This window comes from Purpureocillium takamizusanense, chromosome 10 (genome assembly GCF_022605165.1).
Source record: "Purpureocillium takamizusanense chromosome 10, complete sequence".
Classification (NCBI taxonomy): Eukaryota; Fungi; Ascomycota; class Sordariomycetes; order Hypocreales; family Ophiocordycipitaceae; genus Purpureocillium; species Purpureocillium takamizusanense.
Genome location: NC_063077.1, coordinates 1,137,462 through 1,150,932, shown reverse-complemented (window position 1 = coordinate 1,150,932; position 13,471 = coordinate 1,137,462). Strand labels below are relative to the sequence as shown.

At 61.6% G+C, this 13,471-nt stretch overlaps 3 protein-coding genes across 3 annotated transcripts; 2 read left to right on the top strand and 1 right to left on the bottom strand.

The window, feature by feature from the left end:
• Window positions 1–282: 282 nt before the first annotated feature.
• On the bottom strand, window positions 283–2,319 carry JDV02_009866 (uncharacterized protein). Its single transcript, XM_047991558.1, has 2 exons — window positions 1,471–2,319; window positions 283–1,406 (listed from the first exon to the last, which is right to left on the bottom strand). Exons 1-2 carry the CDS (start codon window positions 1,744–1,746, stop codon window positions 528–530), a joined length of 1,155 nt encoding a protein of 384 aa, XP_047847570.1. The 5' UTR covers window positions 1,747–2,319; the 3' UTR covers window positions 283–527.
• A 2,475-nt stretch (window positions 2,320–4,794) lies between these two features.
• Window positions 4,795–7,775, top strand: JDV02_009865 (uncharacterized protein). Its single transcript, XM_047991557.1, has 3 exons — window positions 4,795–6,571; window positions 6,638–6,842; window positions 6,904–7,775. The coding sequence occupies exons 1-3, from the start codon at window positions 5,407–5,409 to the stop codon at window positions 7,373–7,375; spliced, it is 1,842 nt and encodes a 613-aa protein (XP_047847569.1). The 5' UTR covers window positions 4,795–5,406; the 3' UTR covers window positions 7,376–7,775.
• Window positions 7,776–10,501: 2,726 nt separating this feature from the next.
• Window positions 10,502–13,434, top strand: CMT1 (Alpha-1,3-mannosyltransferase cmt1). Its single transcript, XM_047991556.1, has 4 exons — window positions 10,502–12,014; window positions 12,074–12,119; window positions 12,171–12,842; window positions 12,901–13,434. The coding sequence occupies exons 1-4, from the start codon at window positions 11,580–11,582 to the stop codon at window positions 13,290–13,292; spliced, it is 1,545 nt and encodes a 514-aa protein (XP_047847568.1). The 5' UTR covers window positions 10,502–11,579; the 3' UTR covers window positions 13,293–13,434.
• The last annotated feature ends 37 nt before the right edge of the window (window positions 13,435–13,471 follow it).

Sequence of the window (13,471 nt, the reverse complement as noted above, 5' to 3'; positions counted from 1 at the left end):
TACTACTGCCCAGCCCATCCGCGGCGCCGCCACGGACCGTCCGAGCCGCAGATGCAGGCCCGGCAATGGAGCGGTCGGGTCTTGGGGGGGGCGAAGCCAGTGGAGGCGGGCTTGGCCCTGTGCGGGACGGACGCGGGCCTGCTCAGCCCCCCGGAGGTGTCCGGCCTGCAGCGCCGTGTCATGGAGTCAACCCGCTGGGCGTTGGGGTGCCAACTCCAAGGCACGCTCCGGCATGCACTGCGTGCGATTTACTCGGCACGTAATTCTTCGTCATGACGGCTTGTCGGTGGGCGGTCGCGTGGCTCCAGTCACTCGCGGCGACGTGGTGAGTCCCGATGAGAGTGACGGGCATTTACAGTGAGTGCATGCAGCGTCTGGGCATGATGATGCATCGCCATATGGATCGGTCCACCCACGCACGGCACGGCGCGGCACGGCGCGGCGACATGACCGCATCACGCCCCTCACGCCGACCCCCCAACTCAACGACCAATGGCCCAATGCCGTGCAACATTTTGCATGAGGAATCACGGCGGTGGCGGCGGTGTCGTCGTCGTCGTCGTCGTCGTCTGCGGCGCCCGCTCGCCTCGCTGGAATACGTACAGCGCCTCGTCCTTGCCCGCGAAGCTCGGCAGCGGAATCTGCACCACACGCGTCCACTCGGGCTGCTCCCGCCTCATGTACTCGTCCATGGTCCCGTCCCTGAAGCCCGTATACCCGTTGCCGTTCTGCGTGCCCACGACGGCCAGCGTATCGCCCCGGTACGCCCGGAGCAGGTCCCGCGTGAAGGCGCCGCGGCCGTCCCCGCCGACGACGGGGTACACCAGCAGCAGCACCACGTCCCTGCCGCCGGCGTGCTTGCCGAGCCACTTCACGCCGTCGGTGAGCGTCGTGTCGTCGACCCAGTTGACGCGCCACTCGCTCTGCATGTTGTCCACGGGGTGCACCGTCAGGCCGTAGCGGCGGAGGAGAAACGTCCAGTAGCCGTTGCCGGAGCCGACGTCGGCCACGGCCCGCCCCGCAGCCAAGAGCCGGAGCACCTCGAGCGCCTCGTGCGAGGGCGTGGCGCAGCCAAAGTGGTGCATCAGGACGGGCAGGACGTGGTGGCTCGTGGCCACGCGCTCCGACGACGCGCAGGGCCCGCACCACTCGAGGTTGCGGCACGACCACGCCCAGAAGTCGTAGTACGGGTTCGGGCTCGGCGGCGACTTGGCCTTGGGGATGGTCAGCCTGGGCGCGAGCGCAGGGTGCACGTAGCGCTTCTCGAGCAGGTGCGCGGCCGCCTCGGCGCGGATCGATCCCTTCCTGGCGTTGGTGCCGAAGTTCTTGAGTGCAGAGGCCGTCGCCGTCGCCGGGTCGAAGATGGCCACGTAGGCGTCAATGTCTGCCCGCGAGGGGGGATCTCTCTGTCGCGCACCGTTAGCACTCTGTCTCTTCTCTCATGTCGCGACAAGGATTTGGCTGACGGACCGGCGACCCGTCCTCGTTGCGGTACCACGCGTGCAGACCGTTGACGCCGCCGAGGCTCACTACATGCTGCACCTCGGCCAGCTTCACGCTCGCCGTGGCGTGGTACGTGTAGGTGTCGCGCTCCGGGAGGCCGAGGAGGGCGCGACTGGCCTCGTACAGGTCATCCTTGGCCAGCAGGTCCCGCGCCCGCTGCAGCCGTGGGGCGTCGTCGACGACTTCATCTGGCCGGAACGAGGGGCTGCCCACGCAGCGCGGGGGTCTGGACGAGCGAGACATGGCGCGGTGGACGGCGATGCGGGCGGCCGAGCGATGCCAGAGGCGAGTATTTCGGTGGGGCGAGGTCGCGGAGCGGAGGAGGTGAGGTCGTGAGTGATTGCCGCAGCGGGACGGCGGCCTGGCACCACCACCGTCATTGATGAGGTGAGTCGCGTCTTTGACTGGTGAGAGTCGTCGCCCAAAGCCAAACACACCCAACCCCGCTTATTGCCTCTCATCTCCATCACCAACCACTCTTCCCGTGTGCGAGTCGGCGGCTCATGGTGAACCACGTCACGTTCAGGCCATGGCAAACTTGATGCCGCGTTGTGCATGGTTCCGGCAAAGCGGCAACGCGACGAGCCTTGAAGTCCAGCAGCCCCTCCCTCGTTCGTGGAACCGTGGGGTTGTAGGATGTTTTCACGGCTGTTGACAAATTACGATCCAAGTCGGTCTGAAACTGCTCTCGGTGCTGAGCAAAGGACGATACGGCGCACAGAGGGGAAGCCTTGGCATCGGTGATGATTCGCACTGCCTCGGATGGACGTCCAGGGTAGCGGCACGCAGCCCTCCGTTATAAGGCAGAGCCATCCCATCGTCAGGCTCGTGACCTGCAACGTCGTTGGTGACGTTCCTGCCAAATGCACGGCCAGGAACAAAGCCGGACGTGGACCCAGAAATGCAACATGACCGCTTTGCGATCCGTGCGTGCGCGAAGCGCTCTCTGCCCTGCAGTTGGCCCGACGTAGCGACAAGTTGCAAACGCCACGCTTCGTGGCGCGATGCTGTCGTCCATACAGTACATCGTACGTGACCCCTTCTTCCCTACAGTACCTTTTAAAACTGCAATTGGTACAGTACTCTGTATCTACAGTACCTGGTTCCTGTTGCGTTGGGAGCTGGAATTCTGAGGCCGTCCGTCTCGAGCTCGACGCCGGGTTGGCGCGATTGCGTTCATTGTTCCACCGTGCCTGACCGGTGATGGTGGTCATTGAACATGTCGACATCTTTACGAGCCCCGCATTTGTGCTCGCCTTGGCTGTCCCTTCTTCATCGCTCCTTAAGACGTGCGCTTATATATGTGGCCGCATAGGGCTGCAATAGTTTTAGTCGAGGGGTGGGCTATCTATCTGCCCCGACTTCGGATCACACTTGACAATACGGACCAAGTACATGTGCGCTCTATTCCAAAATTGACTCAGAACATGCACCACAAGGCCCGAGGACTTGCGAGCGGCCCGACGCCCGTGTCTGTACAAAACGCTGCTGCAACATCTGTCGCGCCGATTGCGCCAGGCAGCGGCGGAGGCATGCATACTCGCAGTCTGACAACACGGCGCGCACGCAGCGCGAGATGCTCGCGAGCGCAACGGCGATGGTTGGGATCGCATCGCTACGCGTCGCATCGCACGCATCACCGGCAGGCAGGATAACAAGGTAGGTGACACAGCGCCGACGTCAGCTTGGTCCCCCGTGTCGTCGTGATTAGTGAACAGCACCCGAAATTCTACGCACGTCCGTCTCGGGGCATTTCTGCCGAGCGAGTCGAGATGCAGCCACGACCAAAGTCGACTCGTCACCTTTCGGAACGATCCTTTCTCGGGGGAAATATCGCACGCGCCGGGGCCTTTTGCTGTAGTACTCAGCAACTGACTTGCTAGCAATGTGCAAAGGGGAGGTGAGTGTTTTATTGTCTGCAAAGGGCACGCACCGACGCGTGCACAGGGATGAATGTCACCAATACGACACGGCACGGCACGGCACCGTCGAGCGTGTCCGTCGCTTGCCCATGTCGTGGCGGCGATGACTACCACTTCGTATCGTGCACAGTAATATTCGCAGGCACAGTTGCATGTGCAAAGGACCATCTCGCAACTAACTCACAGTGCGCCTGCGTGCAGGGGCCCCCGGGGGGGGGGCTGGGTGAAGCAGTCCGGTCCGTAACGGACGGGCGGCAAACAATGGATATTGGACCGAACGGCCCGCGCCTCGTGGGAGTGCATCATGCGCGCATCCACCACAACCAGGCTCTCGAGTGGTCGGGCGCAGGAGAGCGTCCCGAGGATTCATACCAATGGGGGACCGTCTCGAACGCTCCACCCAACTCTTTTTTGTCGAAACCAGGTTCATACTGTACGTGCGCATGGTGGATTGTGATGTGCGCGGGACACCGTGGGCGATGGATGGATGGGCGGGTTGGATGCGACAGCGCCACGCTGAGTGCCCATCGATCGCATTGTTCTCGCGTGTCCATCTGACAACCGAGCGCGTCGGCAGACAATATACCGTATCCATGGGGCAGATAAGTCTAGTCATGGTCGACACAAGTCACACGACATCTATGAATCTCAGTCTGTGGTGGACATCAATCCACGGCCACAACCAAGGGCTCCTGAAAGCCGTGGGGTGCGGGGGGGCTACAGGGGGGTTGGGGGCAGGGCTCCAGCTGCCTCAGGTACCGGAGTAGGTACTTAGGTACCTAGGTGCCCCCTAGCGATCGGTTCCATGGGTCCATCCTGGATGCCATGCCTCCATCACCCCGGCTTTCAGTGAGCGGGTGAAGGGCGGGGCCAACCCTGGAAACCCGCAGATGCCCTGGACGATGAACCCACCTCAACTGGAGGCTTGCCCGAGCTCAGGACCGGGCTCCCAGGCTCCCCGGCCTGCCAGATTCACTCCATCTGCGGGTGAAGTGTATAGATCCGACTCATCCCACTGTGATAACCGGGCATCTGGGCATGCAAGGTTAGGTATCTTCCAGTTACTACCCGACTTCCGTCCAGTTGGAGCCCGCTTCCTGGCAGCGCCCACCCACCTAACCGTGGTCGTCGTCTGCTGTAGGCCCCTGCTCCCTCCGCTGCCAGCGCGTCTCGGTGGCGCCCCAGAATGTTTGCCCGCTCACCCGCTCGCTTGAGAAACATGGAGGAGACCCACTACGACCACCGCCCCCCGTTTACGGGTTCCCGCCCATTTCTGCCGTCCCGCCCATCTCTATTGAGTTCCAGCAGCCGTCGGGGTCCTTGCCGCCACTGGAAGGAAGGGGTTCCCGCCACCACCACACACTGCGGCCACGGATATCAGGCCTGCCCGCCCGCATCTCCTCAAGTCTTTTACTTCAATGTACCTCGTCCATCAACCCCACGAACTCCCTCCCTCGTCTCTGCCCGACTTCGCGACTGCTGCTGCAACATACACAGACGGGCACGCGCGCGCGCACACACACGCAAAGGCACACACACACACACGCACGCACGCACGCATACCTTACGACAGGCATCGCCATCGTCTCCCGTGCACCGTCGCACCACGGCTCGCATACCGCACGCAACAAGGTCGACAGACACGCTGGGCCGGAGACCTGCGGCGCCCCGTTCACGACGGGCAACCAACAGCCACTAGTCGCCTCATCAGGTGGCCTTTGCTTTCCACCCCCAAGGCAAGGCCACTCGCAGCCCGCCTACACATCGAGGCTCATTTTTACGCCCCTTCTGGACCAACTCAGACTGCCTTCGGCCCCGACCGTCCGCTTGACAGTCTCTGGGTCCGCCCTCTTTTCCCCGGTTGCGTCTCGCCGCCCCGCCGTCCAACATCTTCCTCCGTCGGCACCATCCAGACTCAACGTCCGCGCCCCTCGTGTCGTTTCGGCATGGTACGCCTCGCGTCTGAGTAGGCACAAAACGCATGCCGCCGTGTGTGGAGAAACCCCGGCAGTTTGCTCGAATGCTCCGTGCTTCGACGCCGCCGCCCGGGGAGCGAGCGCCGCCCGCCATGCAACGCCCATCTCACATCGACGTCGGCGCCTGGGGAGCCGCTGGTCAGACCCCGAAGAGCGATGACCCCGAGATCTCTCTCGCAGCGCCCTCACATAATCCTGCCCTTGACGTCGCCGCGGTCAGAAGCCGCCTCGGCCCCTTCTCCCAGGACAAGGGCGACACGAATGGCGAACCCTTCTCCCGACCAGCCCTGCGCGCGACGCTTGAAATCCCCGACAGCGATCGGATTGGCGTCAAGCACGTCGTACCGCTAGATATGCCACGACATCCGCAACCACAGCAGCAGCAACCGCTGGCGGCGCCACCAGACGGCCACGTACCACAAGACGATGGGGCGGTCGACAAGCAGCCACACGAGGCGAATGGGACCCACGCCCTGCGTCCGGAGACGAGCGAGTTGAATTGTCGGCAAGAGATGCAACTGCCGTCAGAGCCAGCCCCCCTGCCGCGTATAGGCTCTGACGCGCTCGAAACCCGGGAGGAAGGTTCAGGAGCCTCGCACTGCGAGATCCGGCCATGTCCTCCGGAGGGTCGCACGGCGCTGGAACAAGATGCTGCCGACGAGGCCTCTTCCTCCTGCCGACCGAGATCCCCTGGCCCCACTGAAGAGAGCAGCGCCGCCGGGAGGAGGCCGGAGTCGTTGCTCCTCTCTCCGCTGACATACCCCAACGGCCAGTCAATGTTCCCGTCTATGTCGACCTCTGAGCAGGAGGAGATGGCCCGAGAAGCATTGTCTCAGGCAGAGGCCTCTATCGTGGCCGAGAGCCTCGACGCGTCCTCGATACCGGACGACGGCACGGATGGCGGCTACGACAGCGATGGATTCAGCTCGGGCAGCACGTCGGCGGAGTCGTCGGTGCGGGACTACATGTTCGAAAACGGACGGCGGTACCATCGCTTTCGCGAAGGCACGTACAACTTTCCGAATGACGACGTGGAGCAGGAGAGGGAGGACATGAAGCATGCCATGGTCAAGCTGCTGTGCAGTCAAAAGCTCCACTTTGCGCCGATAGGTGACTATCCGCAGGAGGTGCTCGACATAGGCACTGGGACCGGCATTTGGGCCATTGAGAGTGAGCTCCCTGATGATTGGACGCTGGGTGTCGGGCGATGGACGGTATGCTGACGAGGATTCGAAGTGGGCGACCAGTTCCCGAGCGCGCATGTGCTTGGCATTGATCTGTCACCCATCCAGCCAGACTGGCTGCCGCCCAACGTGAGATTTCTCGTGGACGATGTCGAGTCCCCGTGGCTGCACCCGCGCAACCATTTCGACTACATACACTCCCGACACACCGTCATGGCCATAAAGGACTGGACGAGGATGTTTCGCCGGGCCTTCGAGTAGGTTCCCCCGTTTGCTATGTGACACGTGAAGCGGGCGTCGCTGACCCGAGGGGGATAGGCATCTCAAGCCGGGGGGCTGGATAGAGCTCCAGGAGGTGCACCACTGCCCCAAGACGGCCAAGCCCGGCGGCATGGTAGATACTAGGCACGCCGTGGTGCAGTTCTGGGCGCGAGTCACGGAGGGCCTCAACACGCTAGGCGTCAATCTGGACATGGCCGCGAGCGGGCTGCTGTCGAGCATGATGCGCGAGGTAGGGTTCGTTAACGTGACGGAGCGGATATTTCACGTGCCCATTGGGACGTGGCCCAAAAACAAGGTGCTCAAGACGGTGGGGCTCTACTGGCGGACGATCCTGCTCGACGGGATTCAGGCCATCGCGCTGGGGCCACTAACACGGGGGCTACACTGGGAACGCGAGCAGGTCGAGCTCTTCCTCATGGACGTGCGGCGGGGGTACCAGGACAATTCGGCGCTCATGTACATGCCGCTGCACATTGTCTACGGACAGAAGCCAGAGTACGCCATGTGATGGGCATGTGGGCGGGCATATTTGAGGGCTGGGTGAGTGCGGCGAGAGAGTTATAGGGGTGGTCCGGTGACGGCTTACGGACGGGGGATAAATCCATGGCATCTGCGCAGTGGCGGGCGCCAGGCGTTGACGGATACTTTGAAAAAGATAGACTCTTGGTACGCGGGTGCCACGATGTCTTTTGTATGCACGTAGATATGACAGTTCACCTGCACGGCAGGGGCGAACCAGGGGAGGCTTGCTTACCGGGCGCCTTCAACTTGGGCGCCTCGCATGAGCGGCCTGGCATGACATGGCTGCCTGTCCATCGGCGAAAGCCACAGTGGGCGCCGAAAATCGACAATTGGGGTGATGCCGGTGCACGCGGGCAATTGATCAATCAATATACACGTTGCTTTTTCTTCATCCTCCCCCCATGTGTGTGGCTTGACACGTGTTTCTTTTTTGGAGCACCGGCCACGAGGCAACACAGAAAACCTTCCTGGTCGGGAAACCGTCTTGGAGCCCTTGCTGGGGGGGATGATCCGGGGGGCGGTGGCCGTGCGTGGCGGCGGCGGCGTGGGCGTCGTGGACGTGCAGCAATAATCCTGGCAGAGAGGGCCTGCCCGGGAACTTGGATGGATGCCTGGGCAGGGGGGGCAAGGGGGCGGCGTGACCCCCACCCGCGCTTGTTTGCTACCAACAGCTTCTTCGTACCCTGATATCTGTTGCGGCTTTTGCTTTCCGACTGATGATGATGGCGAGACGCGACGACATTCGCACCTGGTGCCCGGGGGTGTCATGGACCTTTTGGGCTTGTTGGGAGAGCTGCCCGGATCTGGACCGCCCTGAGAACTGATGATGAGTCGAATTGTTGGCACATCAGCCCTGTCCGACTCTATTAATGCCCGATGAGGCAGAGGCGCTGGATTTCTCTTGGGGGGTAGGGAGTGGTAGCGACGGCGGCGGCGGAGATTGCGGCCGCCCGGGAGAAAGCATGTATTGGATTGCATGCACATGACATGTCCCCTATATATTATGCACCACAGCGAGCATTTTGTGACAGTTAGCCTCCGCGTTGAGACAGGGTCCCCTGGGGGCTGGCGGCTCTTGTAAAACAAGTGTGTCGATGTCCCACGTGCACTGTCGGATTCAGGAAGCACCGCGGACACTTTTTTTTTCTTAGCTGGTTACCTGTGCGGGCGGTGGTGGAGGTGCTGCTGCTCAGTGCTAATAAGGAGGATGCTGTGGCTCAGGGGAAAAAAAGGGAGGTGGCGGCTAAGGCGGCAGCATCGTCGTCATCATCATCAACATCGTCACCAGTCGGGCGAGCCCGTTAGTTGAGGCTCTGGACCGGGGGGTTAGCTACAGTACATGTATGTACTGTATACGACTCACGCAACAAGTACCCTGCCTTCTCCAATGTACTGTGCTGTCCTGTACCAACCGCTCGGCGCGCAGAGTGTAAAGAAGTCATTTATGGGGGGCAAAAGGACCGCGTGTTGGTCGCGACCCGATGAGAAGCGCGTCACCCCCCCCGCCACCCCCGGATTCCCTCCCAGTGTCCCGGGTCCTCAGAAGCCGACGACCGACCGACCGACCGACGGGCACGGGAGCCCGGGACGGCGCGAGCGTTGGGTCCCTGCTGGTTGAAGCTTCAAGCACAAGCCAGGCGTCACGGGGCCCCCGTCGCTTCCGTCTGTCATATCGGGGGCGCGATTCATCACGATGGGAGCGGCGTCTTGCCATGACAAATGACGACCACAGAAGGAAGGAAGAGTGAGCTAACTATCCGTACTCACGTACCATGTTTCGCAAGCCAAGCACTGTAGTCCGAGCAAAACACTGTACCAAGGGTTCGCGGCGCTGCTGGCCCCATGTCTCTCCCAACCGCGGGGGGGCCCTTGGTAGTTAGACGGACAGTCTGGCACTCGCCGTGATGGTCCGTGGTGCGTTCCTTGAGCCGGGTAGCTTGGAGCCCTCCCTCCCCATCGTCAAAGGACGCCTCCTTGCACGAATGTACGCACTTATGTAGGTGCGTACCGACCATGGAAATGTCTAAGCAATAAGGTCGCTGTGCAGCACCCGACGCTGCGCTGCCGTGCCGCAGGCGAGTGACAGGTCCCGTCCCGGCGGGGGGCACATCCGTCGTCATGATTCAAGCCCCCGCCTCCCGCCCAGCAAGGCAGGCAGCCCCTGCTGCATGCATGTCGGTAGACTTGTATCTCAACCATTGGCGAGGACGAGGATCCGACGGGGGGGTTCTGGCGGCTGGGCCCAGCCAGCCGGTGCTGGGCGAAGAAAAGCCCCGACCACATGCATGCATGCATGATTGGGGACGGCTACCAGCCTTCAACCAGCAGCGGACGTGCAGCGGAGCGTTGGGAGGCGCATATTGCATTGCGTTGCGTCGCTGCAGCCACTTGAGACCGGGACCGGCTGCAACCCTCGGCTTCGGTATCGAGGGGCCAGACATGACATGGAGTCGGAGGAGGAAGGGGAGGGGGGCCGATCAGCAGCGGCATCTGTCTGCTATTCTGCTTCTGGTGCTTGCCCCAAACGGCTGTCGACGCTCGTGTATGTCCTTTTCAGGGCAGGCAGAGAACAAGATGGGGTTAGGCTAGGTAAGGCAGCGCAAGGAACAAGGGGGGGGGGGGGCATGGGGGATGGCCTGCTAGGTGGCTCGCTGGCGCCCTCCCACGCACGCGAACGAGCCGTGGTTGCCTCGTGTGAGTGACAGTAGTGACAGTCACGACAGCGTCCGGGTCCATGGGATGGGATGGGATGGTGGTGGATGTCATTATTACCAGCAGCTAGCGTGGGGAGGGGGGCAGCACATGGATGCTACATGGATGCATGGATACCAGGACAAAGCGAGTCCGTCCGCCCGTCCGTTCGGTCGAGGTACAAGCAGGGCCGTACTGTACCGCACCGTACAAGGCCTCATGCGGAAAGGGTCTCTAGCTTAGCTTCGCTGTAGTCTCTCTATAGCACTTACTACCAGCACCTTCTTAGTCCGTAGCACCATGGGGGATGCGCGGATCAGACTGGGGCGCCCAGGCGCGACGACCCATATTGTCGAGCGAGCTCTTCCTGTGCGCGAGTCTGACCGCGCCCAGACTTCTCCTTATCCTTTCATCGTCTTCCCTTTCAGCATCCCTCCTCGCCTCCAATTGTGTGTATATCATCCGGTATTGCGTCGAGTGCAGCCTCCGGCCACGGCAGACACGGCTCTCTCCCCTTTTTGGTGTCACCATCCAGTCCTCTCTGAGACGCTAGCAAGTCCGACGCAGACCGCACCTGCCGCCGCCGAGGTACTTTCCTTGTACGTCAGGTCGAGCTTCTTCTCACGTCCCGTCCAGTCGCTCTTTCCTTTGACGCCTGCCTTGCTCTGCCTCATGATCGCGTCGCGTCCCCTCACCACGTACACAAATTTGTGCCTCAAACTCTTCCATCCCACTTGACTCTTCCTTCCCCGCCGTTGAGGTTGTCCGGCGTCGTTTGTCTCGCCACCACGTGGCCCCGACCCGCGGCCCCGGGTCGCCACCCCCCTGGGGCTGCCCCGAAACTCTCGGGTGTGACAAGACGGCGCAACCCCAGGGGCGCGATTCGTTACCGAGCGGTCGGATCGCAGCCCTCGGAGATTTTCTTTCTCTTTCTCTCTCTCTCTAGTTCCCTCGCCCCCCGGGACACGGGACAAGGGGGAGGGGGCACCAGCATGCCGCTGGGCTTGCACGCCGTGGCGCGCCCGCCTTCCCTTGTGTTGCGCTCGCCGGACGACTGACCGCTAGTTGCGGTGTCGGGCCGTCGACGAAAGCTCCCACGATCGCATGCCGCTCGGCCTCGCTCATCGATCGTGATGCGCGGCGGATGCGTCTCTTCCCAAGACGAAGACACCAGTGCCATAGCCCCGGGACCCTCTCCTCGCCTCGGTCCGTCTTCTCTCGCGCAAGGGGCACGTTTGCCATGTGGCGCAGAGAGCCGCCTTGCTCTGTGTAACGTTGGGCGGCCCGAAGCCTCTTCTCGGCCCAAGGCCGATGCAAACGAGAGCTTGGTGCAACTGCCGTCCGGATCGTCCCGTGATTCATGTCCCTCGATGGCGGATGCGTGCCGGTTGAGGAACGCCAATGCTGACTTGGAGCAGGTTTTCGAGCTACACCAGCGGTAGCGTCCAGTTGCCTTTCCTCCCCAGAGCCGGAGGTAACCTCGACGCCTCCCCACCGTCATGGCCAAGTTCAGGGTCCCGTCGTGGCTCCAGTCGCCGTCGCCCGCCGCCGCGGACGCAGAGAAAGAGCGCAAGAAGCAGAATCGCCGCTCCTTTGCCGGCTTCTCCAGTCTCAAGGCGCGGCCCGAGACCACCGTAGCCTCCGAACCTCGTGCTGTGCCAAATGAAAAACCTGTGCCTCAAGAGGGAGCGCCTAATGGCCAATTCCGCATGGTTGAGCTCGCCAAGAAGATTGTCGCCGAGTCTGAAAGGGTAGAGACGTATTTTAAGAACAACAGCCTACCAGAGCCAGCATTCGGCGTCGACGCTCCAGAAGACTATCCCGACCTACCGAGCGATGTCCAGCAGAGTCGGCAAGAGATTGCCAACTCGTGCCAGGAGCTGGAGAGACTCGCACGGGGCCCCAGAGAATGTGTGAGATGGGGCGCGTGGGCTGTAAGTCTTTCCGTCAATCGACACACCACACCACCCGCGCGAGCTGACTTGGACCGCAGTTCTTGGATACGCTAAGTCTGCAAGTCGTCAACAAATATGATATTGGTAAGTCAGCGTACGTGTCGATGCAAATGTTGTCTCATCTGACCGACCCAGCCAAGCTTGTACCCCTGGATACCCCTATTCCTCTGTCGGAGCTGCAGACCAAGACGACACTCGACCCAATCAACCTTGCCCGCGTCCTGCGTCATGCAATGACCAACGGCATTTTCTGCGAGCCATCGCTCGGTGTCATAGCTCATACGGCCGCCTCCCGCCTGCTCGCGAGTGACATCGGCCTGCGGGACTGGGTTGGATTCAACGCCGAGGACCACTTTCCCGCGGCAGCTCGCGTGGTGGACGCCCTACAAGCGCACCCGGAAGCCACCTCACTTACACAGACGGGTTTCAACTATGCCTTTGATACTGTCGACAAGGAGCCCATGTTTGTAACGCTGGGCAGGGATCCCATAAGAGCAAAGCGGTTCGGTGGTGCAATGATGAGCTTGACGGGAACGGCCGGGTACGAGGTACGGTACTTTGTCGATGGATGTGACCTTGGTGCCGTGAACGAACAGAAGGGCACTTTCGTGGACATTGGCGGCAGTCATGGGTTCGTCTGTGTTGAGCTGGCAAGGAGATGGAACGCCATCAAGTTTGTGGTGCAGGATCTGCCCAAGACGGTTGAGTCCGCGCCCAAGCCCATATATGAGGATGAGTCGGTGGCGGAGCGGATTGACTTTCAGGTGCACGACTTTTTCAAGGAGCAGCCCATCCATGGCGCCGACGGTACGTCACACCGACCCGATTGTTGTCGTTCATGGTCATACTGACTCGACACCCTCAGTGTACTACTTCAGATGGATTGTGCACAACTACTCCACCCCATACGCGGTCAAGCTTCTGCGAAACCTGGTGCCCGCGCTGAAGCCCGGCGCTCGTGTTATCATCAACGAGCACTGCCTGGAACAGCCTGGGGTTGATGGCCCGTGGGACGAAAAGCTGATGCGCAGCATGGATATGGTTATGCTGGCGCTGCTGAACGCCCAGGAGCGCCGCGAGGACGAGTTCAAGGCGCTCTTCGCCGAGGCGGACCCGCGGTTCGCCTTTAAAGGAGCCAAGCGAATCGAGGGCTGCCGCATGAGCATCGTGGAGGCGGTGTGGGAGCCCGAGCTTTCCAAAGCCACAGGAACCGAGCAGAATGGCGACGCGGAAGTGCCCGACGCGGACGGTGAGTGAGTGTGAGCAGCTGAGGGGCCGAGCGAGTCATTGCTGGTGTGCACTGTACAAATCTGTCATATACAAGATGTCTACCGGGACAAGAGCCATCTAGTCGAGTCACGTATTCATATGAGATTAATAAATAGGGACAAAAAGTGTGTATTCTATTCCTCCTCTCCGGTCACCTGAAGTGTCGC